The 26,314-nt window shown below is 52.3% G+C and overlaps 1 protein-coding gene and 1 long non-coding RNA gene across 2 annotated transcripts; one reads left to right on the top strand and one right to left on the bottom strand.

The window, feature by feature from the left end:
- Positions 1–4,592: 4,592 nt before the first annotated feature.
- WRNIP1 (WRN helicase interacting protein 1) lies at positions 4,593–17,305 on the bottom strand. The gene is given in 8 exon segments (XM_014551381.2): positions 4,593–5,240; positions 5,685–5,764; positions 6,849–7,004; positions 7,987–8,216; positions 13,592–13,695; positions 13,697–13,834; positions 14,270–14,461; positions 16,238–17,305. Coding segments are annotated over 8 exon segments (1,962 nt in total). The 5' UTR covers positions 17,024–17,305; the 3' UTR covers positions 4,593–4,964.
- A 247-nt stretch (positions 17,306–17,552) lies between these two features.
- Positions 17,553–19,776, top strand: LOC106728539. The gene is made up of 2 exons (XR_001364794.2): positions 17,553–18,165; positions 19,306–19,776. It is a non-coding gene; the product is annotated as an uncharacterized LOC106728539 (long non-coding RNA).
- The last annotated feature ends 6,538 nt before the right edge of the window (positions 19,777–26,314 follow it).

Here is a 26,314-nt window from a genome sequence, read left to right as displayed (position 1 = left end):
CACGTGGCCCAGAAACCTCTGTCTTCCCCAGGTCCCCGCTGGCCCCTGAGGTGTCTCTGTGAGAACCAGAAAAAGACCCCTGTCCTCGATGTCAGCCAACCGTCCCCAGGCGGGCCTGGCCAGCACAACCCACGCACTGGTTTCACAGTGGACAGAGGCAGGCCTGGGCGGTGTGGGGACTTCGCACAGGCCACACGGGCTCCTGAGTCACCGGACCTGATAGAAGCCAGAAAAACAAGGTGAGTAAGTAGCCGAGCAGGGGGGCAGGGCGGGGGCGGAGACAGTGTCGCCTGGCCCTGGTCTGGAGAGCCCGTCGGCCACTGAAACCTTCCTTCCAGGTACTGACGGCGGGTGGTGCAGTGCGGCCCACACCGCCCAGCGGCCGCAGCATCCCTGCACACGTGCCAGAAACTCGGCCCCGTCGCAGACAGACTGAACCAGCAATTCTGGGCTCTGATGTGCGCAGGGGTCGGAACCACGGGCAAGACGTGGGCGCTCAGACCTCCTGGGTTTCAAGCCATCTCTGTACGTCACTCAGGGACAGTCACCTGACCTCCCCGAGTGCTGGGAAACAAGCTGCTGGAAGACAAGCCGCACCTAAATTTCCGTGAGCTTAAAATACTGTATTCACACTTACTTGCTTAAAATGCACACGCTTGCTTTGTTTTAATGTTTCACACAGTAGATGAAATGTGTGAGGAGAAATCCTGAGATTGACAATAAGGGCACGAAGGAGGGCGGGTACTTCCTTAGGGTGAGACAATGGACAGTCCTGGAAAGCCAGATCACCCATTAACAGAACTTGGTTCTGCATGAAAGCATGCGGTTTAACCCGAGGGAGGTATTTGCTATCTCGAGATGTCCCTGGAGGCATTAACAGGATAGACTTAGACATTTTGCAAACCCCCAGGAGGGTGACTGTTCCTGGAAGGGAAGGGCCTGAAATTAATCAGTTAGCCAGCAAGCAGAACTTCGTGCTTCTGGCATGGAGTGTCTAAAGCCCCCCTCCCTGATCGCATTTTTTCCTGAGCTGTAACTCCTAATAAACATGATGTCGGCCAGGCTTTCGGGGCTCTGGATCCACGAGAGCTTGAGTCCCCTGGTCGCGTCTTTGCTCTTTACTTTGTCTCTTTGTTTCTTGAGTCTTGTGTCACTCGTCGTCAGACACGGTCCCGAGCTGTGCTGGACGCAGCACCCGAGCCCCAAGTCCTACTCTGGATGTAAGACAGATGGAGCTCAGGCAGTCATTTCAGAGGCTGAGATCATAAATGTGAAACGCTTTCAGCAGTGCTGGACAGGCAGGACACACGTGCGATTTCTGGCGCCAGCCGAGACTGTGTCAAGAATCCCTGGAAGGCTGCTGCCCTCCCGTCCCGGGCTGGCCGCCCTGGTTCAGCCCGGCCCCCGGGGAAGGAGATGGAAGGAGGTGCAGGCTGGGCGCTGGCCTCTCACCCTGCACGGTCCAGAGGGACAGAGCAGCCAGCATCCGGCAGTGACCGGGCCTGGGGACCCCAGGGACCCCAAGCTCTGAGCACCAGGGCGGGTGTGTGGCGGGGGTGGAGCCTGGCCCAGCTTGGGGGTCACAGGAGGCCTCCCCAAGGAGGTGATGTTGAGTGGAGGTCAGATCAGCAACGGTCGCCATTAACTCTTATCAGCACGTACATGTGCAGCCATCGTTCCCTCCTCATTACTGTTCTCAGCAGCTGCGTGTTTTAAACCAGAACATCCCTGTTATAATTAGGTAACATTTTGATCCGCATTCGACAGACGAGGAGAGCGGAAACCAAGGTGATAACTGACCTCGGTCACACAGAGCAGAAGTGGCTCGGTCAGGACTGGCACCCACGCAGGCAGGTCCTGGCCTCCCTCTTCACCTTGGGGCGGGGCCGGGAGATGGTGCTGCACAGGTGGGCACGACCCGGTGGGCAGGGTGCGGGTCTCGGACTTCAGTCTGGACTTCCGCCTTTACACTGAGAGCAAGAGAAGGAAGGGCTGATGGTACAGGATCGGGCTGCGCCCTGGGTGGGCAGAAGAGCGGGCCACAGTCCAGGTGAGAGGAGGGCACGCAGTCCAGGGGCTGGAAAAGGAGGCGGAGGCAGGGGCCTGAGGCCGTCAGACAGGGTCTTCCTGTTTCTCTAACGGTTACACAACCTGGTCCTTAGGAGCCCTCAGGGTCACAGCCCGTGCGGGGGACAGCCGGTGTTCCGAGCACACAGAACTCGAGGACCCCGGGTGTGTGCAGCCAGCGAAAGTCACACACGAAGAAGCCAATCCTGGGACGTGAAAAACCACGTGGTGAGGCGAGAAAACGGGGGTGCTGCTTCCAATTTTCACACACACGTTGGGAAAATACCCAAAGGATGCTTTTTACTAAAGTTAGCCATCATTACGACTGAGAAGAAAAATTAAAGTTGGTATATGTGTGTATATATATATATATATATATATATTTTTTTTTTTTTAAGGCGGGTTGTTGTTTTTGGTTGCATCGCCTCAGGTACCTTTTTGGCAACGGTCAAATATTACTTCTGTAGTCAGACAAATAGTCAGCTTTTTAAAAAAAGCACTTTATTGGCCCCTGAGAGTGTGGCCCTGGTCACCAGGCGGGGGCGCGGCTGAGATGGGCAGTCACGGCTGAAGCCCGCCCCCTGGTGGACACACACGGCAAGGACGACCTCGGTTTCAGGACACCTGCGTGATGTCTCAGTGAGCTTATTTATTCACTTTTTGTCATTCGACAAATACGTACTGATCATATTTTAAATGCCAAGCATGACGAGAATATAAAATCAAATTTAAATAATGTCTGTCATGAATTACGTTTATAATGACCTTATGGGAATTTAGGAACGTGCCTTGCGGCCGCTTTTGTCCCAGGAGCACGGCGGAGTCTCTGCTGGCCCTGCCCCTCGGACGCAGTTGTGGACGGTCACTTCCAGGCTCCTTCTGACAACGCGGCGCGTTTCCTGGTGACAGCTGCAGTCCAGAAGCTACACGTGCTGTTTCCATCCGACCATTTCCCTGGACTGCAGTGCTCCTTTCTCTCGAGGTACACGATTGTGTGGAGTTGTTTCTGTAAAGACACAGTGGTCACACAACTTCTCGGAGACCTGCCCACTGGGGTGGCTCCAAACCACTTCCGGCCTCTCTGCCTTGCTCTTCCACAGGGACCTTCCTGGAGGTCCTGGGGTTCATGGGGCAGGCGAGGGGTCGGGGCACTCCGTCACAGGCCGCTGGCCTCTCCTGCACCCTGGGTCCCCTGCTGATCCTTCCCTGTCCCCTCCCCTCCTCTCCAGGCCCTGAGTCCCTGTGGTTGTGAGCCAGAAATCTATTTTTTAAATTTTTTGTATTTATTATTTTTTTATTTTGGTGGGAGTGGGGGAGGTAATTAGGTTTATTTTAAATTTTGAGAGAGGGACTGGGGATTGAACCCAGGACCTCATGCATGCTAGGCACGCACTCTACCACTTGAGCTATATTCTCCCCGGAAATCTTAATTATCTTGAATATCAATCAGTCAAGCTGATGGACTGGACCCACGTCTACCTGTATTTCCTCCCATGCCCCCACCCCCCGCCACCATGCTAAAGGAATCTCTAAGCTGTCAACCCTTAAGCTGGAGAACAAGTGACAAGGGTGATGTAGTGCTGAGGCTGGGCAGGTGATGGGTGACAATGGACTGGGCAGGTCCTGGTGGGCCAAGCCCAGAACCCGTCTCATCTACGTGGCAGTGATGACACTCTCTCCTCCAGGAGACTGGAGAATCTCTGGACCCAGAAGAGAGCTGGGACCCTGGGTCCCACTTCATATGCAGAGACCAAAGGGACACACACACACCAGTGGCTGTGAGACACCTGTCTTTGGAGCACCCGGAATGCAGGGAGCAGACCTTTACCTACTGGGCGAGAGAAGAGGTTCTCTGGGGCTGTAACCAGCCCAAGAGGAAAAGCCCTGAAGACACCGACTTCTAGGGTTTCCAACAATAGCTCATCAAGGGTCAGTCAACCCCCCAGCCAGTCTCCTCTTCAGCTTGACATGTCTGAACATGGGCACATGACCCAGGTTTACCAGACGTCCGGGGAACATGTGATGTGAAAGACTGAGGCCAAAACAAACAGAAAAAACAACCGTGGAAGGAAAGAGAGCATACAGGGAGAAAATGAAAACAAATTTAATGTCCCCAGGGAGGTGAGATAAGCAATCACCACACACACACACGGGCCACTACGTAAAAGCAGGGACGTTAGCAGAAAAGCGAGCTCCCGGAAATCTGAACCAGGACAATGGCAAAGATGAAAAACGAAGCTGAGGGGCTCTCCCCCGAAGGGGAGCAAAAACAGGATGGACAACAAGGAGGAAAGACACAGACGAGGACCAGTCCACAAGGGCCAACCTCCAGAGGCTGTTCCAGAAAGACAGCCCCGAAGGGCGGAGGCGGGAGGAACCCACAGGGAGAACGCGGGCTCTGCGTCAGGTGGAGCTGTCACCATGCTCCCCAGCGTCACCTACGATGATTCTTCTTTCAGTGTTTACCCATCAAACTGTGATGGTGACAGGTGTCTTGGATCCCAGGTGGGAAAAACACAAAAGAATTGAAGAGTACTTTGAAATAGTTTTATTGGCTCATAAGACCTTTGCATATAAAAAAAATACCCAAAACACTATGCAGTATTAAATCACAATTACTTTTTTTTACCAATTGAAACTACTGAGAATATACAATTTTTTAAAGGAAAAAAAACCCTACAGAACTGAATTCTGAAGTGACATTATGACTTAAATACTATGACAAAATAGAGAACTCCGCATAACATGAATCACAGCACGAAGCTGCCAGATGGTCTCAAAGCGTAACTGCTGCACAGAGTGCAAGTGAACACAACCCCAATGTCACACACGCAGCTGAAGTGACCGTGCCTCCACCAAGGGACCCCGCGTCCGCCCGCGCTGCAGCGGGGCCGCAGTCAGCACCGCCGCTGCTTGAAGAAGTCCACGCCCCGCAGCTGCTCGGGCAGGTACTCCTGGTCCACCGGCTCGCTGTACGCGGGGTTGTACTTGTAGCCCTGGCCGTAGCCCAGGTCCTTCATGAGTCGGGTGGGCGCGTTGCGCAGGTGCAGCGGGACGGGGGGCAGCGGGCCCGGGTGGCCCCGCAGGCAGGCCTTCACGTTGTTGTAGGCGCTGAACACCTCGATGGACTTGGGGGCTCGGGCCAGGTAGACCACGCACTGGGCCAGGAGCACCTGGACGAGAAGGCCACGCTGTTACGAACGCTTCCCGGTCTCCAGAAAGTTCGGAGACGGCCCCCGCCCCATGCTTTCACTCCCCCTCGGCCTGCAGTCTGCGTGACCCGCGTGGCCCATGACAGAAGGAAGGCGCTCCTACTGAAGAGAGGCTGAGCCACACCAGCGGTTTTTTTCTTCTCAACTGAACACTTACTAAATGAAACTTTTCTTAAAACCCCAGCATATAAAGGCCCACAGGAGCTGCTGTTTGTGTGTGCAGTGATCAGCTCCTTCGACACTTATGCCTCCAGAAAACCCTGGGCCCCTCTCTGAACCCAGGACTCGGACTCCGCCAGCCTGGGGACACGGCCCCGCTGACACCTGAGGCCCCCAGCCCCGCTCCAGGCCGCGGCCAGGGTGGAGCGCACACCCACCCCCGAAGGGACGGAGCGGTGGCTTTACCTCGCACTCAGGCATGCCTATGAAGTGACAGCCCTGGTAGGCGGCGACTGCCTGTGTCAACGCGGACGGGTCGGCCAGCCCTGCCACACAGACAAAGACAGGCTGAAGTGGGGGGCCCCCCTCCCCTGCCGCTGCAGGCCTGACTGAAAAATCCACTCAGCGGCCTGATCTCACTGGTCTGCGCAAGAGCAGTCACTGGGTGGTTGCCGGGCCGTGTCGAGAACTGTCTCCTCCTGGATAAACACTATGTCCAGCAGGAAAGACAGGAGGCCACACACGACAAACATAAGGAGCAGCGGCCACGAAGACAGCCACAGAGACGTTAAAAGCAAAACACTAACACCAAAGGCAAAGCTTTCTGATCTTTTCCTTTAAACAGTGTCCAGAATCGTCCACTTTTATCTGAGAAGATGTCTGATGAAACCTGACCACCTGACTGCAAAGCAAATTTAACCTATTTCTTTTATTTCAACACAGGCACCTCGGAGGTACTGCAGGTTCAGTCCAGACCAGCGCAAACATCACAGGAAGCGAATCACATGAATTGTCTGGTTGTCCAAAGCATACGGAAGCTACGTTTACGCTGTACTGCAGCCTATTAAGTGTGCAACAGCGCTACGTCTAAAGAAAGTACACACTTTAATTTAAAAACACTTTATTGCTAAAAAATGCTAACCAGTCACCTGAGCCTTCAGCGAGTCGTAATCTTTTTGTAGCAGTGACGTCAAAGATCACCGATCACCAGAACAAACGTAATGAGGAGGAAAGTTTGAAATTCTGTGACAACTACCAAAACGTGACACAGAGACAGCAAGTGAGCAGATGTCGTTGGAAAAATGGTGCCGACAAACCTGCTTGATGCAAGGTCGTCACAACCTTCAGTTTGTGAAAAACACACTGTCTGTGAAGTGCAGCAAAGTGCAAATAAATCAAGGTGTGCTGGCACTCACGCGGAGAACCTCACACCGGAGAGGGAACAGAAAGCGCTGACTCAGGGAACAAACAGACACGCACAACGCCCAGCAATGAACTGTGTTCACGCTGAAGTCGTCTCCTCACCCGCCCTATGTGGCACCAAGGAATTTCTAGGCCCAAAAGCAGCAGCGTCCCCTCCGCCCACACCACCCACCAGGGGACACCAGGCTCCGGGCCGCTGTCACTCACCGACGTCCTCGCTGGCGAACCTCACCAGCCGCCGGGCCACGTACAGTGGGTCCTCGCCCCCCTCCAGCATGCGCCCCAGCCAGTAGAGGGAGGCGCTCTGGTCCGAGCCCCGCATCGACTTGTGGAGGGCGGAGATGCAGTTGTAGTGCTCGTCGCCTGGACACCAGAAAGGCCCACTCAGTGTGGGCAGGGTGCCAGGGCCCTGGGCTCATGCTATCCAAGCCACACGCTTATCTCACTCGGCCGATTGCAAGGAAGCCTGAGCTAACACGGGAGGGCACAGGAGGAGTGAGCAGAGTGAGGTCTGACAGCTGCCCTCCAGCTGCCAGCGGAGCATGAGCCACCTGTGGGACGCTGGAGCAGCGATGCGCATGGACGTGGGGGTGGCCAGCAGTGCGGGCCTGGCCAACCCGTAGACACGGGGACACCAAGAGACCTCCAGCGCCTACCTTGTCAGATGTGAGTGGGGAGTCGGCCACGAGCCTTCCCTGCAGTAACTAGTAGACTTTCCACACCTTTGAGAGCCTTGCTGTGTGACTCTGTCCAGAATCACACAAACCCTCACGCATCTGACCTACGGCCGGCTCGCCACACTCACACCTTTTATAAAAAGACCCAAGTGTGCTGTGCTCACGACACTTAATGTCCTCATTAAGGTCAGGACTTCAACAGGAGCTGGTACCAAATCTGTTAACTAAATGCGATTCTACGAAAACAGGTGAGCACACAAAGCAAAAGCAACTTTTTAAAAAAGCCTATAAAACAGAAGCATCGAGTTCCACGTTTACTCAACTTCTAGTTCAGACTCTAAAATTAAGGACTGTAATTCTCGTTAAGTTCCCTTATCGCAAAAGTCCTCCACTACAGACGATCACAAGGACCCCTCGCTGCCAGCTGAGCACTATACTTCAATTAAAAAAAAAGGGGAAAAAAAATCCCCGTGTGTTCTAGAAGGCGCTGCCAGAGAGTAACGGAAACATCCCTAACTTCCTGCGACGTCACACCCAAAACCCTGTGTTCTCCCCAGGGCAGCTCTGCTCTGCGCCCCAAGGGAGCCGGGCCTGCGCGGGAGGGCATCCCGTCCCCCACACGGATCCCTGGGCCCCGGGGCAGGGCAGCGGCCAGGCCGCTCACTCACCTGCTCGGTCGTACAGGATGTGGGAGCGCTGGAGGCCCTCCTTCACGTCGCCCTCGGTCACGAGGACCCGGCTGGGAGAATAGGTCTGCCCGCTCTTCTTACCAAACGCCTTCCTGGCGCTCAGCCTGGCCAGCACCGCCAGCTGCAGGCCGTTCAGCCCGGTCCGGGCGTCCCCGTCGCTGAGGTGGGCCAGCGTGTCCACCGCCCTGTCCTCGATGAACACGGAGGGCCTGCAACACCAGCGGGCACGCCGTCACTCACGGGACTCGCGCCTCACCCTGCGGCGCGTCCTGAGCCGCGACCTGAGGGTCACGCCTCTGCCCGGACCCTCGGCCAGGCTGCTGACAGGGTTTGTCACCATCAAGACTGAGGGCCACCTTGCCCTGGGGTCACAGGGTTATTCTACTGTACACCCGGCCTCTGCGTCTGCCGGTTCTGCATTCGCAGCTAAAAGCAACCTCGGAGGAAAACAGTAGGGGAAAAATTCCAGAAGCTTCCAAAAAGCAAAGCTTGAATCTGCTGCACACCCAGCAACTATTTACAGAGCATTTACAACATTCACGTCATGCTGGGTGTTTAAGTCGCATACAGATGATGTAACATGCACCAGAGGGTGTGCCTGTGTGACACGCAAACACTAGGTTACTTCAGAGAAGGGACTTGAGCGTCCGAAGATTTTGGGGGTGGTGGGTCCTGGGACTAATCCCCTCCGGATACCGGGGGACACAACTATGTAAGCACACATGTGTAAGCAGGTATGGAGGAGACATGGACAATTCTAGGAAGTCACTGCTGACATGCAGTCTCTCTGGTTCTCTCCTACAGAACAGTGAAAACCCTAACCCTAACAGGCGGTCCGGGTCTTGGTGACAGCACATCGCGTGTGTGCGTGTTGTGTCGCGGGCGGGGTGGGGCAGGGAGAACCAAATGGCCTGAACATCTCATCTTAGAACTATCAAAGCAACGATTTCCATCTCCTGGGAAGGCTTCCTAGCAGCCAAAGAGCCCACAGGACCACCTGCAGGAGGAAGAGGATGGAGCCGGAGCCTGAGTGCGTGCCACCTGGGGCCGGGCCAGTTGGGTGATGACACTTGTCTCTTCGTCCTCACTCAACAAGGGGCCTCAAATACAGGAATTTATGTCTTACTCTTTCTTTATCCCTGCTGCCTGGCAGAGATCAGACGTACAGTATCTGAACACCAAGTGGACTGACTTCAATTTCCCCACAATCTCAGAGTGAAACATGTATTTTAAAAATTATAACATATGGACTGTAGGAAAAAAAAAAAACAAAAAAATCCTTATCCACAACATCCCAGAGACAACAGCCACCAGGTCATTTGCTGAATCTTCTTTACAAGCGCGCCTTCCACATTCCTAAACCTGGGTGGCGCACACTGGGGTTCTGGGCACACTGGGTGGCAGGTAGAACCTTCTGAACATCCTGTTAATTTCCATCCTGTAAACATCCAGCCTAATTTTTAAAACAAAGTAGGAATCGCACCCTTAACAATGAAATATTTTGAAAAACAAGCAAGCCACTCACAACTCCGAATGTTCCTTTTTAATAAAACGTGCATTACGTAAAAGTTCAGAACTAGAGATGGGGTGAGTCACCTGCTGCTGTGCCCTTCACGCTGGCGCTCGGATGTACGGCCCTCCCTCTTCTGTGACTCTGCCACACATTTAGAGGCCTGGGGCTCTTGGGGAGAGTGGGCAGCGGCCCGCACACTAGTGCTCACTCTGCTCCCCCACTTCCCCACGCCCTCATGTAAAGATGGAAGGGGCCTCATGAACTATGAGGAAGCCAGCTAACCGACTGTGAACGAGCCTGGAAAAACAGGGATCAACTCCTTTACGTGGATGATAAGTGAAATCCTTCCTTCAACGTGTCCACCCTTAACCAAAGTCCAAACTGTTCTGCTGTTACCCTTTCTGTCAGGCCAGGAGGGGCAGGGATGGAGGCGCTCCCACTCCAGCACCCGCCACGTCACTCCCCTCTTCAGATGATCCACATTCCAAATTTCAACCCGTCCACAACGAGTATTTTTAAACACAAATGAATCTGGCAGCACCTCTGTTCTTGTAATAAACAGCGTCTGCTGATGGCACTCAGGATGGTCACAGGAGTAAATCACCAAATGGGACTTTGCACAGATGGCCAAAGGTTCCACCCACCACCCAGTGTTTCCCCAACCCCAGCTGATACCATCTGGGCTCCGAAGAGGAATAAAGTGCATCAGAATACTCCGAGATCTTAGGAGAGGGAGCAGATGAGAGTGCTTATGCCAAGAACAACGGAACAGGAATGTTTGTAATGACATCTGCAAAGCTCCCAGCAAACAGTAACTCCCGCACCAGCAATCTTGAAAGGGCGCTCCCAGTCCAGAGAGTTTCACGTTACTTTAAAATTTAAGCACAGTCTTATAAAATGTTTTCCATTTGGAATTAACTTTCTAAAGTTAGAATAGAATTAAACGAGGCAAAATCTACTCTGGGGATAGAGTGCCTGAAATTTCACAGCTTCCTGCAGAGAAATAAGCAGTAGCTAGTGAGTTACACGGTACAGTGTGACTAAGACACCTGTTCCACAGTTAGGGCGAGAGTGGTTTGCCCTAAGTGCAGTGGAAAGATGACGTTCCCGGGTCACAAGACCCAGGGGAGGCCTGGGGCCTTGCCCTCTGACCGAGGAGCAGCGTGGCCTGAGCGGGAAACGGGGCACGGCAGCAGGGCGGCTCCCTCCCCTCCTCCTTCCTCCGGCTGCCCCTCTGCACCTTGCTTCTCTGGGGTTTGGAGGATTCTATTCAGACGGCTGCATGTTTCAGCTGGAGGAGGAATGAGGTAAGTGAAAATGCGCCTGTTATTTCATGCAGAACAGAAGCAGACGTGGCTCAGCTACACCCTCTCCCTAAACGACTAAACAGCACTCTGTGGATCTCTCACTGAAGAGAAGGGACACTCCACGGTCAGGGTGACAAGATGGGTGTGCGTCACGTTACAAAGAACTTTCCTAAAACGCCGATGTGCCTATCCGACCACAGATTTACTGACTCCAGTCTCTGGGGACGACCCCCCCGCATATGCCTTTTTCAACTATAACCCTGGTAAGTGTGATGTGCAGATCTGGGTAAAAGGCCCCCCAGAGCGTCTGTGCCTCCAGCCACAACGTGCGGACCGCGCTCTGAGTCAGCACCTCGCCTGTCACACGACAACGCTGGCTTCGTCTAGTCAATTCTGCTTGCCCTTCAGAACTCAACTCAGTGTCTGGTCTCCAAGAAGGGAAAACATCTGACTTCACACCTTCTAGATGCCTCTTCGTAGGCCCATGGCTTGTGAGGAGCCCCTTCCCCACAGGCCGAGCGTGAAGGCCCAGGAGCGAGCTCGCAGCACTCAGCCCAGGCTGAGCCTGTGCATGGACTTCTACCTGCACTGGGCAGATGAAGACAGCGGGCGGCAGGTGTCAGCCCCTTGGCCACAGCCTCGACAGCCTGACTTCCTCCAAGATCGCTCCAGTGGCCCCGGGGCACTGGCACATGACCCGAGAACACACACCACAGCCAGAGAGTCATTATTTGGGGGGCAAAGTCATTCCTTCCAGCTAGATTGGTGTAACTAAACCTAACTTACGTCCACAAAGTCAATGTCGCTCAACAGAAACCTGAAAGTAAAATTTCCCCTGTAACTGAAAGACTACACCATCTACTCCGCTCTGTCCCAGGCACCTGGGCGGCCAGGCACACTTCTCCTAGATGAGTAACATGTGAGCTCTTCCCGCGGCCTACGACACCTGCCAACTGAACTTCCTGTCACAGATGCTAAGTGACCACTTAATTAAGCCCAACTGTCTTTCATTTCATGCTGCTTGCTGCTACAGTTTGCTTGGGCAACAGTATTAAGAGAAAGCTTCTTGAAGAAGGTTCCGGGCAGTGGGGCAATGAGCTCCACTCTGGAACACAGACACACAATGTACTAAATGACTTGTCACGCTGAAAGCTGGGCTGTATCCGTTCCTGAGGCACGTGCTAATAGCACATGGCGTGCTGTGCCCGGCGCTGGGAGTGCGAGCAGACCAGTTCCTCTCCCTCAACCCTCCCAGGAAGGTGAGGGACATAAGAAAAGAAACAAGACAATGAAAAGAAGTCACAATGAAAAGAAGTCACGATATGGTTAGGATCAGCTCCACACGAGTGGCGGTGGAAGTTAACCAGCAGATCCGGGAGCCTTCCCCGGGTGGGAACGCGGTTTTAGTAGACGAAGAATCACTTCTGCATCAGGCTCTTACTTTCAGCAAACTTTCAGCAATAAAAGGAGTCCCCATTCTCAATGCAGATGACCCGGGATAGTATTAAAATGCAGAAACCTTTTTAAGAAGAGCTCCAGATTTCTCCCAACAGGCTGGCCAGTGACTGGGGAGGGGAACCTGAGGGGACCTGAATACCGACCCAAGGAGATAGTGATGGAAGTAAGTAAAATTACCCTAAATGAAAATACATTATGATAACTAGTTCCTGTACACAGAATACACGATGTCAGGATTCCCCCACCCCCCCAATTTCTCTTCATCACTGGGTTACATGAGTTTTGCAGGGAAAATGCCGTTTCCAGGAAACTGATACCAGCTGCGAAGAGCTGGCAGAGCCTCTTTCAACCCCAGCGGGCACGCAGGGCACCTGACTGGGGCCAGCAGGTTCCACAAGGTGGGTGGCTGTCCCACCAAGGCTCTACCCTAAAAAGATGTGGCTTTACCCATGGGGGTTCTCGGCCCAGCTCAGGGCTCCCAGGAGGCCCAGCGTGACTCCGCCTGCACCTGACACAGGAGCTAAAGGCAGAGGCCAGGCCCGCAGGGAGACGGGTGACGCCCTGAGCCTAAAACTCCACCTTGTGCTTTAACTCTCACAGAAGGGCAGCGAGAGCTCGGCAGGGTAGCAGCTGCGGGGTCCCCAGCAGGCAGAGGCCCGCCTTTCACACTGTTCCACTGTGTTAGGGCAGCGGCCCGGGCCCACAGGACACCTGAAGGACGTATTCTAATTCAAATAAGGGAAAAACTCTGACCCAAGGACCCTAGCCCATCATCCACAACACACCCGGCGTATCAATGAACTCGCTCCGCACTCACGACACAGAGAGAGGTGACCAGTTAAAACTTCTTCACTTTCATGGAACTGAGCTTGACTTCTAACGTAGGTAAAAATCATTCTAAAAAGATTTAAAGAATTTTATGGTAACATTTACATTAGATCTTACTTAATATTTTTAGAAGAATAAACTGCAGAAACAGAAAATTGGAATGTGAGTATGAATCTGTCAAAAGTCCATGAAAAAAAATGATCAGCAAGGCCTCCCATGGTCTTCCAAGCCTCAGAAGAAACGCGCGCTAGGAAAAGACCCAAACCCTTAGCGCAAAAGCAAACCCCCAAGAACCGAAACCAAGGGGCTGAGCCAGAACTACCGAGGCGCCCACGCCGCACCTCTGGAGCGAGAGAAGCCGCCGCGGAGGCGCACATCCGAGGCCATAACGGAGTCCCGCCCACACCGTACTGGACCAGCAGGTCTTCCTGCACCCGGCCCCGCAGGCCCCCCACCCAGGGCCCACCCAGTCACTCACTCAGAACTGCTGTTGCTGCCGTGGCTCAGGGGGTCAGCAGGGCGGCTGGAGTCTAGGACGTGGATGCCCAGGGTGTTAATTGCCCGCATCAGGACGGCCACCACCTGCCTCCACTGGTAGCTTCTCAAGAACGATCACCCGACAGCGGCTCAGAAGAGCGGCATTGACCTGGAAGGAGGGGTTCTCTGTGGTCGCCCCAATCAGGGTGATGGTCCCACACTCCACGTGGGGAAGGAACGTGTCCTGGTTGCGGAGGAAAACAGAAGAAAACGACCCCAGTTGGCAACCAGCTGGGTCCTGGGTAAGTCGGCTGCGCCTTTCTTTTCCTAATTTCGGTTCAAGAACAGCAGCTTAAACTGTTCGCCGTGACTCCTGATGCTTTAATTAAAAATTTATGAAAATTGGCAACTTGATCCAAAGTGGCTTTTCTGATATGTATAGCTCAAGGATATGCCACCAATTTCATTTACCAGATAAAGTATTTTCTTAACACCAAAAAAAAAAAACCCCACTAACAAAAAATAGTGAAATAGGTGTAAAGAAGGGCCGACAGTCCACACATCTTTGTAGACAGTTAATAATCAACTTCCAGCCCTGGGCATTTGCACAGTGACCTCACATACTTTATACCCAAGTAAACATTCACAACGACCAAAGGGCAGAAGGAAGTGAACGTACCTGCTGAGATTTATTGAACCGATGAATCTCATCAATAAAAAGAATGGTTTTCCTCTTGAAAAAGCTCTTTTCGTTCTGAGCTTGCTTGATGACGTCGCGCACGTCGGTTGTCTTGGCGTTGGTTGCTGACAACGTCACAAACCTTATGCTGTGTTTCTTGCTGTGGTTGGCTATGATGTGAGCCAGCGTGGTCTGGACAGAGGAGAGAATTTGGGAGCTGATGAGACAGACCAGAGTGGCCTCTGTCCCGAGGCGGCAGCAGCACCCTGTATGCCGGCAGGCACTTGGCAGCAATCAAACCAAGCAGCGCATTTAAATGCTAAATTAAAATGTGATAAATACAACAGGAAAGCAGCTAGACCTTACGCTATTCCTAACCTTTTCTCCTTTGTACCTGACCCTGCTGAATTCGTTTTTTTTTGGGGTGAGATCTCTGGAATCCCGGTAAAGAGCGACTGTCTGGATTCAGTGGAGCCTGTGACAGCTGTGACCTCTTCTGGCCAAGAAAGCAGTACTGCTGACGGGCGAGGTGCAGACCCCTGGCCCGTCAGGTACACAGAGGGGAGCTCCTCAGGGCAGCTTAGGAGGGGAGAGCAAGAAGACCCTGAGCACTCAGGACGCCCCCACCACGTGTGAACGGCCACTTTGGAAGGAGAGGAGACAGCAGCACTGGGACCACACCAGCACTTCCCCGGAAGCAGATAAGATCCAGGAAAGCACTGCTTGGCACCTGGCACTAAACCGTGCTCAGTACACATGCACAAACTGTCGTAAACTTTATCGTAACCGTCAGCAGTCAGGGCGGGAGCGGAGAACAAGGAGAACGAGCCTGCTCCTGAATGGAGAGGTGGCATTTTATCTCCTGAAAGTTGCACAGCACCATCAGATGCCGTGGCCGCCTCTTTAGCAAATCCCAGCCTACAGGTCCCGCCTGTGACTGGTCAACAACCACCACACTGTGCAGCCCAGCCCGCCCCCTCTCTTGCCAGGCATCTTCTGTGAGCCCACCCTGCTCATCTGCCTTCCCCAACAGCTGACTAGCTATTTGGATGATCCGAAGTAAAGAGTTCACAGTGCCCACTGAGAACGCTACCACATGGTAGGATGCCGTCCCTGGGTCAGATCTGATCGTTACTGGCCAAAGGGAACAATAAGACACAAAATGAGCAGGATGCCTTCCAGGAACTAGAGTAAAGGGAGGCGTGAATAAGCCGTGGGAGATGAAGCTGGAGAGAAAAAAACGGGGGAAACTCCTAGAAGCCCTTGTGCACTGAGGAGTCTGACCCCGAGCCCCGAGCCCCGCCCTCGCACGCTGGACCTAGGTTTTGCTTTTCACTCGCTGGGGTTCCTTCTCTCCTGCAGATTAAAAAAAAATAATGTATTTAAGCACCCCTTGGCTTTCTCTTTTTTCAGTCTTAACTTGTCTCCTTAAGACTCCTTACTACTGTTTCTCCAGTGTTCTTCTAGACCCCAATATCCTAAGTGCCCCCCACTGGTCTCAGCTGATTCCTCCCCAGGTACGCAGAACTGGGCACCGAAATGCACCGACGTTTCTTCTCTCAGGGACAAGAAGCGGTGAGGACGGTTACGGAAACGATACATGAAAACGACTCGCAGTCCCGTTAAGTACGTCAAGTCTCAGAGTTAGATAAAAAGCCAGACTCTCAAACCAACGGCTACAAGAAGGAAGCACAGTAAAAACTTAAATTTTTTTTGATTATTTTTTCCAAAACGGAACCCCTACACCCACAAACAGAGCGTCCCGACGTTCCGGCCGGCACGACGGTGCCTCGAGAATCGGGCGGTGGATAGGGGTGGGGAACGCGCCGGGAGACCGCGTCCGAGGCCCCGGATTCTCGCAGACACGAATCGGGGCGTCTTCCCTTTGGTAACGACCAGAAAACGCGTCGGCGGAGCCCGGGCCGGCGCTGCCCCGGAGACCCCCGGAGGGCGGGCGCGCGCACTCACCTTGCCGCAGCCCGGCGGCCCCCAGAGGATGAGCGAGGGCAGCTCGTTGGCCTCCAGCAGCGAGCGCAGCAGCGTCTCGGGCCCCACGGCGCGGCCCTGCCCCACGTAGTCCTGCAGCGAGTCGGGCCGCATCTTGTCGGCCAGCGGCTTGCCCTCCAGCATCTGCCGCACCTCCTCGGCCGCGGGCGCCCGGGCGTGCGGCCGGCCCCCGGGGGCCCCGAAGGCGGCGGCGGCGGCGGCCGCGGCGTCCGCGTCCCAGCGGCCCGCGTCGTCCTCGCCGTCCCCGTCCGCGTCCGCGTCGCCGTCCGCGTCGCCCACCGCCTCCTCCTCCTCCGGCGCCTCCGCCTCGTCCCAGCTCCGCGGGGACGCGCTGCCCGCCGCCGCCGCCGCCGCCGGCCGCTTCCCCGCGCCCTTCCGGGCCGGGCTGCCGGGCCGCGCCACCGGGAAGTCGGGGATGAGGCGCGCGCCGCTGGGCGTGGGCGGCGCGTCGTAGCTCTCGCGGCTCTCGGTCTCGCCGCCGTCGTCCGGCTCCTCGGCCTCGCCCTCGCTGCTCTCGGCGGCCGTCGGCGTGGCCGGCTGCTTGAGCGCCGAGCTCTCCGACGGCCGGCGCCGCTTGGCGCGGGGCGGCCCGGCCGCGGGCTCCGCCTGGCCCGCCGGGTGCAGCAGCAGACAGCGGTCCAGGTGCGAGTTGATGTGCGCGGCGGGCATGGTCTGCTGGCACACGGGGCACTGCACCCGGTGCAGCTGCGCCAGGAACGGGTCGTCCTCCGGCCCGCTCACCTCCATGGCGCCCGCCGCGCCGGGCTCGCGCGCACCGCTAGGCCCCGCGCCGCGCGACCTTCGCTCGGGGAGGCGGCAGGACGCGCGCGGGCCAGGGGAGGGCGCCGCTCATGCCCCGCGTCCGGAGCTGCCCGCGTCGGCCCGCCCTCGGCCGGCGGCCCGCGGCGCCTCGCGCGGCGCGCCGGGAAGCGGAGTCCGCGGAGACTCGCCCGGCCGCTGTTGCCAACGCCTCGCGCGGCCTGACGGGAAGTGTAGTCCGGGGAGGCTCGCCTCCCCTCACCTCCGGCAACACCTCGCGCGGCCTGACGGGAAGTGTAGTCCGTAGCCGTTCACCGGGTCGCCGCGCGCCCCCTTCCGGTCGCCCCGCGAGCCACCTCTGTGAGGGTCCGAGAGGCCGGTGGTTTGCGCGTGCGCAGATCTGTCCTCCGCGGACGGGATATTGGAGCGGTGGGAACGCGCCGCGGCTGCGCGCGGGGCGGGGTCGGAGGGCGGGGAAGTGGGAGGAACGCGGGCCGCGCGGGCGGGGAACCGGGACGGGAGCGAGCGGGGAAACACGAAGCGAGCGCGCGGGGGAAACGCCCGCCTCCGCGGCGGCGGAGAAACTCCAGTCAAGTCCCGCCCCCAGAGGGCCGGCCTTTTACCTCAGACGCGCGCCGGCGCGTCGGTGCTCGCGTCGCCGGTGCCCGCGTCGCCGTGCCTGGTGAACTCCGGGGGAGGCTGGTTCTCGTGGCGGCGGCCCGCCTCCGGGGTCTGCGAGCGCCGGCCCGACGCACGCGGGCCCGCAGCTGGGGGTTAGAGAAGGAAAGTGACCTGGGGAGGAAGAAGCAGGAGAGAAAAGGGACTTTAGAAAAGGATGGACTTTCGTAAGAGTTCACGAAACTGGAGTTTTATTGAATCTGCACAAGAACATCTTGAAACGTAACCAGGCGCAAACAACTCAGGGTTTCATGAGCCTCTTCGTATGAGACGATTTAACAGAAAGAGGAACAAACGGCTCGCAAAGAACTGGAACAGGATGAAGACGGTGTAAACAAAGAGCCAAGGAAGCAGTTTTCGGTTGACGTCGGATGTGAGGTGTGTGTCCCGAGCTCCTGGCAATTGTTAAGAGGACGAAACCCGACGTTTTTATGGTGGCTTTTCCACGTTAGGTATGTTAGAAAGAGCAGAGAGCTTCTCTTGCTTCCGCTCCTTGGTCGCGTCCCTCGCGGCGCGCGCCCTGCGCCAGCGCGGACGGGGTGGTGGGTGCTCTCCCCTTCGGGTTCCGGGGCTGTCCTCACACGGTGCTGGGAAGAGCGTGTGGCTCAGTACGGCAAGTGTAACACACCACGTTCGCTGTGAACATTTATAGACGTATCTGGACATACAGTCACCTCTAACACAAGCAAAATACTGTAAAATGACAACAAACTAGACAACTGTGAAGTTTCTTGAATGTCTTTTTTAAAAAAATAAATGTAAGGCTTACGATTTTATAGAAATCATACACGGTTATTACGGAAAATATATTCAGAGATCCTCATTGTTGGTATTTCAGCACCCTCTTCCAGTCTTTTAAAACGCATAAGATTACACTGGGTATTTACACATAAATGTATTTCTGTATCTGTCTTTATTGTTGCCTAATATGTATTTTCAAAAGTTTTTATTGTAAGGGGAAAATATTCATTGTACATATGGAGTAGAAATTAGAAGATACAGAACTATAGTATATCCCCATTTTATTTTGATACATGTGCTTTGCTCATATGTATATATTATATATACTAAAGAAAAAAATGGAAAAAGGAAAAAGTACAAAGAAAAGACAAAACTCTCCATATATGTTTAATTTATTGATTTAATGAATAAAATCGAGCTGTTTGGATGGGTCACCCCAGAATCTGGGCTGAGCTGGCCACGGTGTGACCCTGGGCAAGCTCTCACCCTCGCAGACTCAGCTTCCGAGTCTCAGAGGCCCCCCTCCCGTCAGCGGTGAGAGCCAAGTGCTCTCACGAAGGTAAAGGGGATGAGGACGGTGGCGGCTCACATGGGGCCCCTGTTACTCTCTTTCCTGAACCTCAGCTCATTCTGCCTGAAGTTCAAAGTTTTCTCCACTAGATGGCGATAGAAATAAAATGAGTGAGCCACCCCAGATTTTCTAACCAAATTTAAACTTTCTTTTGAAACAAGCACAAATACTAGTACATTCAAACTCTATGATAAGGCTGCGGTAAGTGAGATCAGTGTAAAGCAGTAAACCCTAGGCTTCAGTTTCCTCCTCTAATGCCTCACTGCTTCATTGTTTTCAGCTGGCCCTGGCGGGTCATTTTGGGCCGTGTAACCAACTGGGTTCTCTGTCCTCCGGCCCCAGGATCGGAATGGGGATGATGGATTCCGTGCATGACTCAAATCTCAGATCGGCCCTTTGTTCAGTGGCCACAAGTAAAGACAGCCTGGCCGTAGGTCCTGGGTGCTGCCGTCCAGTGAGCCTCCTAGTCATCGAACCTTCAGGCATTAACTTGCTCCCTCCCATTCAAACCTGAGGTATGTGGGACAATTTGAGTCCAGTTAATCTCACCGTGACACACATCCCTGACATCTTCAGTCACCATCCTACACGTCAGCCCCGTGGCCCTCTGTTCTCCTTCCTGCTTTGGGAGTCGTCTCCTGTGACCCAGCCTCAGGCTCCTGTCTTTTCCCCACTTTGCCTGTTTTCCCCCAGAATCTGTGTCAAACTTTCTATTAAGTTTATTCTAATAAATTGTATACATTTTCTTTTCTTGCTGTTGTAATAAGACCTTTGAATTGTTCTGTTTTCTTATTGATCTTTTTGGTATAAAAGGTGCATCGACTTTTATTAATTTATTTCATATTTGGCCTTTTTGGAGGCAACTCTTTTATTAGTTTTAAGTGATCTTTTTTTTTAAATTGAAGTATAGTTGATTTACAATGCTGTGTTCAGTTTCTGTTATACAGCATAGTGATTCAATTATATATATATGTATTCTTTTTCATTGTAGGTTATTACAAGATATTGAATATAGTTCCCTGTGCTGTACAGTAGGACCTTGTTGTTTATCTATTTTATATGTAGTATGTACTTGTTAATCCCAAACTCCTAATTTATCCCTCCTTCTGCCCCTTTCCCCTTTGGTAACCATAAGTTTGTTTTCTATGTTTGTGAGTCTGTTTCTGTTTTATAAATAAATTTATTTGTGTCAGTTTTAAGTGATTTTCAACTGATACTTACAATACACAAAGAATATGTCTGAACTTTGTCATTGGTTCCTGGCAGATATCTCCCAAAACCCTGGGAATTTCCTGAGTGACAAGAGAGCCAATGCGGTGACTCCTAGTGGCTCCCAGAGCTTCAGGGTTGGGGCTGGTCCCCAGAGGGACTCAGAGGTTGGGACTTCAGGCCAGCCATCTCTGGGAGGGGAGGGACACTGGACACTGAGTTCAAGCTCATGTACATCATGGAATCCTGATACAAACTCTGGACACTGGGGATCGGTGGAGCTTCCTGGTTGGCAGACGTACTGATCAGGGTGGGATGAGCCCCGTCTCCGTGGAGAAGGCAGGGGAGCCCTGTGTCTGGGATCCTTCAGACCTCGCGTTACGCGTATCCTTTGTTAAAACAGTGTAATTTAAGTGCTTTTGGTGACTTCTTTGATTTGTTCCAGGGAATTGTCAAACCTGAGGGGGTCATGGGAACCCCCACATTTGTAACGGGTTGGCAGGAGTGCAGCTGGCCCCTGAGACTCGAGGCTGGTGTCTGAAGTGGGCCATTCTTGCGGGGGACTTGCCCTGAGCTGTGGGGCTGATACTAACTCTGGGGCGTCAGTGTCAGAATAGAACTGAATTGCCAGACGCCCAGTTGCTCTCCAGTACCGGAGAGCTGGCGTCAGATCCATACTCCTCCCTCTTTCTTGCCCATGTATTTACCTGTTACTTTGTTTTCTTTGTGCCTTGCGCTGACCCCTACCAGTTATTATTAAATTATTGGAGAAAGAGGGTCTCTACCTTGTAAAGTGAAATATGAAGTGACAGAGTCAATATTCTACTTCAATCCCTGATTTTTAAAAACTTCTAGTAAAATAGAGAAAGATACCTCCTTAACATGAATTTTTTTTTCTTTTTTGGCCTCAAACTAGCAGCCATCTTTATGTTTAATGGTGAAAACACCAAAGATACCCATTGTTTCTTCTCACACTTGCACACCTCCCCTCCCCGTCGGGGTTACCGTTGGCTCTTCAGTTTAGAGAAGCTGTGTTAATCGTCCCTGACCCTCCAGGCTGGGAGGTGCCCTCTGCTTATGGGACACCTTGTCCGTCCCTTGTAACAGGTGCCCATAGCATTGTCAGTGCGTATGCAGTTTCCACGCGGCCCCAACTTCCACCATAGACTGTGCACGCCCTGTGCTTGCTGTGTAGGGGGCACTGGGATGCACTTGAACGGGACCAGTGAGTGAAAACGGAGTTGTCAAGGGCAGGCTTGACCCTCTCCCCGAAGGTTCACTTCAGGAGCATTCTGTTTCTTCTGGAAAAACCACCAGAATGGGGCTTTTGGTTGTGCAAAGGTTAGATGAAGATTTTCTGCTGACATGCAGGTATTCGGAGAACCTTCCATAAAGGAAACAGACGCTTCTTTGGAGGAGAGAACAAAATGGTCTCCTAGGAACTGAGGAGACTTGCCACTGGGAAGAAAGACCCGGTTGCTGCGGAAGGGATGGGTTTTGGACTGAAGAGCGAGGAGGCTGTGGAGGTGGGCCCTGACATGTTTCCTTCTGGTCCGTCAACCTGACTCTGAAGCCCTGTGGTCAGGGGGCTGAGGACCAGAGAGGGAGCTAACGGTTCCTGAGAAGCTAGGCATCCTGGGCATGAATCTAGATCTGGAAGACCCAGCAGCCCCCAGCCCTGCTCTGGCCCCCGGGATGGGCGGGTCTCAGGGCTTCGACCCCGGGTTCGCACCAGGGCCCCGGCAGCTGGGCCCCGCCCAGCTTTTTCAAGGAAGGCCTTAGCGGAGGCCTTCCCCCCACAGGGCAGGAGGGGCCTGCAGACACCCATGAGGGCTGCCACCCACAGAATGCTCTGCAGCACATCCAAGCAACTCTGAGGAATTTCCAGAAATAAATAGGGGACACACTCGGTGCTGCTAAGTGACGGGCTGGTTGAACGAGGCAGGTGTAGAGGAGAATCTCAGAGACACCGTTGAAAAGACATTAAAAATAAGTTCAATAAATTAACCTGTCAAACTGAATAAACGAAAGAGAAAAAATGAACTAGTGGCTTCCACCTTACACCACTGGCAAAAATTGACGCAAGACAGACCACAGGCCTCGACGTGAGAGCTAGACATATAAAGCCCAACAAGGAAACATGAGCGTGTCTTCATGGCTTTGCAGCACGTGGGACTTTCCTACTGAGGACATACACGGCACTAGTCCTTGGGGGGAAAAAAAAAAATATATATATAGGACTTAATTAGAATGTAAAAACATCTGTTCTTCAAAGACGTTTGTGGGAAAATGAAAACATAAACCACAGACTGAGAGAAAATCTTTGCAGTACACATATGTGCACCGGACTTGTGTCCAGAGTATATAAAGAATTATTGCAACTCAGTAACAATACACCCCCATCTTAAAATGGGCAAAACATACAAAAGAAGATAGTGAGTAGCCAAAAAGCGCAGGGAACATGCACAGGGAGAGGCACGTGACAACCAGAGCTTGACGCCACTGCCCTCCTCCGTAGTGACTGAAAACCTGAAGACTGACAGTCGCAAATGCTGGAGGCCAGGAAGAGTTGGAACTCAGCTCTCGGCGTCGCTCATAAGAGTGAAAAGTGGTAGGATCATTTTGGAAAATCATCTGGGAGTTTTCTTAAAAAGAGAAACACTCCCTTGCCATGAGATGTAGTAATTCTGTTCCCAGAGGATTTACCCAAGAGTGATGAAAACACGTTCACAAACGCGTCCACAGAATGGCTTAGACGCCAGTGGTTAGAGCAGCCTTGTTCGTGACAGCCCTGGACTGGGGACACGCCAGACGCTCATCAGCAGGTGAATGAGCAACAGGGAAAACCAGCAAGGAAACCTCGCCACAACAACGTGAAGAACTGGACGCAGACAGTTTTAACGGAAAACAAAATGCTACGAATCTAAATAGTATGAATACATTTGCACACAAATCCAAAACTAGCAAAACAAAACTATAGACTGTACATACAGGTGGTGAAATGACAAAGGAAAGCAAAGAAATTATTCTAAAAAAATTCAGATTAGTGGTTCATGCAAGGGGAGGACAAAGGAATGAGATTTCGGTTTGCTGGCAACTTCCTAGTTTTGTTGGTGGCTCTGCGGGTGTTTATAATTATCTCTTAAACTGTTCTTACAATTTTACGTGCTCTCTCTATGCATATATTCCAATGAAAGAAAAAAGGTATTTTAAATGAATGAGACTTCACTGTGCAGCCGTGCGCTGGTGAGGTCCTAACATACACTCACGGTCAATCATCTTGCCTGATGGGTTAAGAAAACTGAGATGCTTGGGAGCATTTTTACTCTTTAGAACTTAGGCTCTACATTTTTCAGCTGATAATCTTTCATCTTTTATGAGATTTGGTCACATTAAGAACAATAATACTCCAATGATAACCACGAAGTCTGCCATTTATCAGGTCCCTCTGATGCATCAGCCGTTCTTCTCTCATTTCTTGCATCTCAGTGACTCTGTAAGATTAATGTTACTGTCTTCACTTAGCAGGTGGAAAAACCTGAGGTTCAGGGAGGCTGAGCGACTGCTCTGAGTTTGTGCAGCTGGTACGTCTCAAACACAAGCTCACACTGTTTCCAATGCCCATCCTTTCCCCACCAGGCCAGTCTCCTTATGACATTTATGTATTATCTTAATGGCAATTTTTCAGATTAATAAGGAAGTACAATGTTTAAGAAAAATCGGTAACCCTAGAAACACACAAACCATAGTGCCCATGGCTGCTCTAGAGAGAACCACCGTTAATATTTGGAGTAGCAATCTGAACTCTTCTCCTGTCTGTATTATTACCCATCAATAAACTGACAGAGTATGTTTTTTAGTCAAAATTGGGATCTTACTGGATATATTATCCTGTAATTTGCCCTCTTCCCCCTAACTATCGCGTTCATTTTTCCCCTGATATTGTTAAATATTCTTCTACACGTGACTTAATGGAAGTACAGTGTTCTTTCTTATGGAAGAACCGTACGTAACCTGTTAAACCAGCTTGTACTTAGGTTCTGTTTCAATGTTGTAAATACAAGAAATAACATCGTCATGTGCACCTTCAAAGATAACATTTTGTGTACAATTCTGTTTCTTGGGGCAAAATTCTTAGAAATGCAATTGTGAGGTCAAAGAGCACGGCCAAGACGCCCCCCCGAAGACGGGAGCGATTCACGTCCCACGCAGGAGCGCAGGAGCCGGCCCTCCTCCCCGCCACGCGCTCCCAGGCTTCGTCCGCACCGAAAGGGCTTCCCTTAAGAGCTGGGACCCGTAAGGCCCTCTTCCCGTTTTTCCAGCTGCCGTGGTCCTTTTGCACCAAGAAATTGTACTTTCTGCCTAAAAATGCAACTTTTCCCTTTCACAGGAAGTAACACATGCCTGAGAACATGTGGAGTTTCGCCCACCTCCCCTTGAGCCACCGTTCCCCTCTCGGCTGCAGTATCGGAAATGGAAAATTTCCCTGCCGAGCCTCACCCCCCTGGGGAAAGCAGGCCAACGTTTGGTGGGAAGTGCGTGGCGCAGACTCTGCACTTCTGTAATTTCATGCCTTGTTCCTTCTTCTAGCTCCTGAAGTTGACTTCCAGTTTAGAAGGTAGGAAAGCGTCCTCAAGAATGTGAACATGAATGTAGCCCTCCTCCAATTCCAACTAAAGAAAAACTGATGATTTGTGCTGTAGAACGGAAGTTTTCAAAGTTGAGCATGAGCCCTCTCACTTTCCCCAGTTGTTTAGAATAGTCTCAACAGCAGAATGAATTTGAGCTTGTAGGAAGCGTTTTACTTTATCTTCTCATTCTCGGGCTAAAAGAATTACTGGGAGGGAGATGCGTATTTGGAACGGGGGAGGGACAGAGAGAATCCCGTGGCGTTGGGTTGGAATTAGAAAGCTCTAAGGATGAACTCGTGATTTAAAAAACTTGTGTTTCCTAGCTCCGTCCACTGAAAGGACTGGAAGCAGTGACACCCCAGGAGCAGAGGACAGTCCCATTGCCCTGGTCTTGACTTCCAAGTACCATTCTTCTCCAAACGGAACCGGGGCTCCTTTGGGAAAGGGCGGGAAACAGTGCAAGGTGACCTTTGGACATCTTGTTACTCCAGAAAGTAAGGAAGGGCTCACAAAAGGATGGTGACGTTTCAGAGGTACACAGATGCTCCCACTGGCCAACTGAGCTTCAAAGTGAATCACACAGGGAACATTTATCCGTTTCTAGAAATGAATGAGTTCCCAATGAAGTTGAAAAGGGAGTGGGATTGGGACGGGGACGGGGAACGAGCTCTCACAGAGGAGCGCCAGTTACCGTAGGAAAATGATGGAATTAGACGATCACCACCTAACCGTCATGGGGGGTAACAGACTCAGGCAAGAATGGATACTGCAATCATGGAGCGACAGATGGTTGTGCAACAGGAGACCCAGAACATCTCATAAGTTACTTAGTGATTACAAAAGAAAAAAAGGGGGCCTTTGATTTGGAGGAACCTGGCAGACGCCACCTTAGTCAGATCACCGAAGTTAACATGACTCATCATGACACAAGCTATGTCATGTACTGGCTGCTGTGACACTCCGAGAAAGGTACGCCACCACTCGCACGGTTTTCATGCCCAGGACTTGACCTGGTTCCAAACTTGAAGGAACAATCAGGCAATTCAGACTGAGAGATATTTTATGAAGAAATTGGTCTGAAGTCTCCCAAAACAGCGATGTCATGAAAGGGTAAGAAAATAAAAAAAGGCTGGGTTATTGTTCCCTGAATAGATAAAAGGAGACTAAGAAGATGTGCCAGCTAAATGTGCCGTGTGACTTTTGACTGGATCTTGTTTTTGTTCTCAGGAGACAGAGGCTAATGTATTTAGGGATAAAGCAAATATCAAAAAAGTAAATATTTGAAACATAAATCTACATGCAGAGTGCATGGATATTTGTGGTATTATTCATGCAAATGCTCTGTAGGTTTTAAGTTCTAAAAAAATAAGTCAGAGGAATGAAAACCTATTTAACAAGAATGATATGAAAGCCATATGAGCTTTGGAAATTTGTTTATGAATTTATGAA

The sequence above is a fragment of the Camelus ferus genome, chromosome 20 (assembly GCF_009834535.1).
Source record: "Camelus ferus isolate YT-003-E chromosome 20, BCGSAC_Cfer_1.0, whole genome shotgun sequence".
In the NCBI taxonomy this organism is placed as follows: Eukaryota; Metazoa; Chordata; class Mammalia; order Artiodactyla; family Camelidae; genus Camelus; species Camelus ferus.
This window is presented reverse-complemented; position numbering and strand designations above follow the sequence as displayed.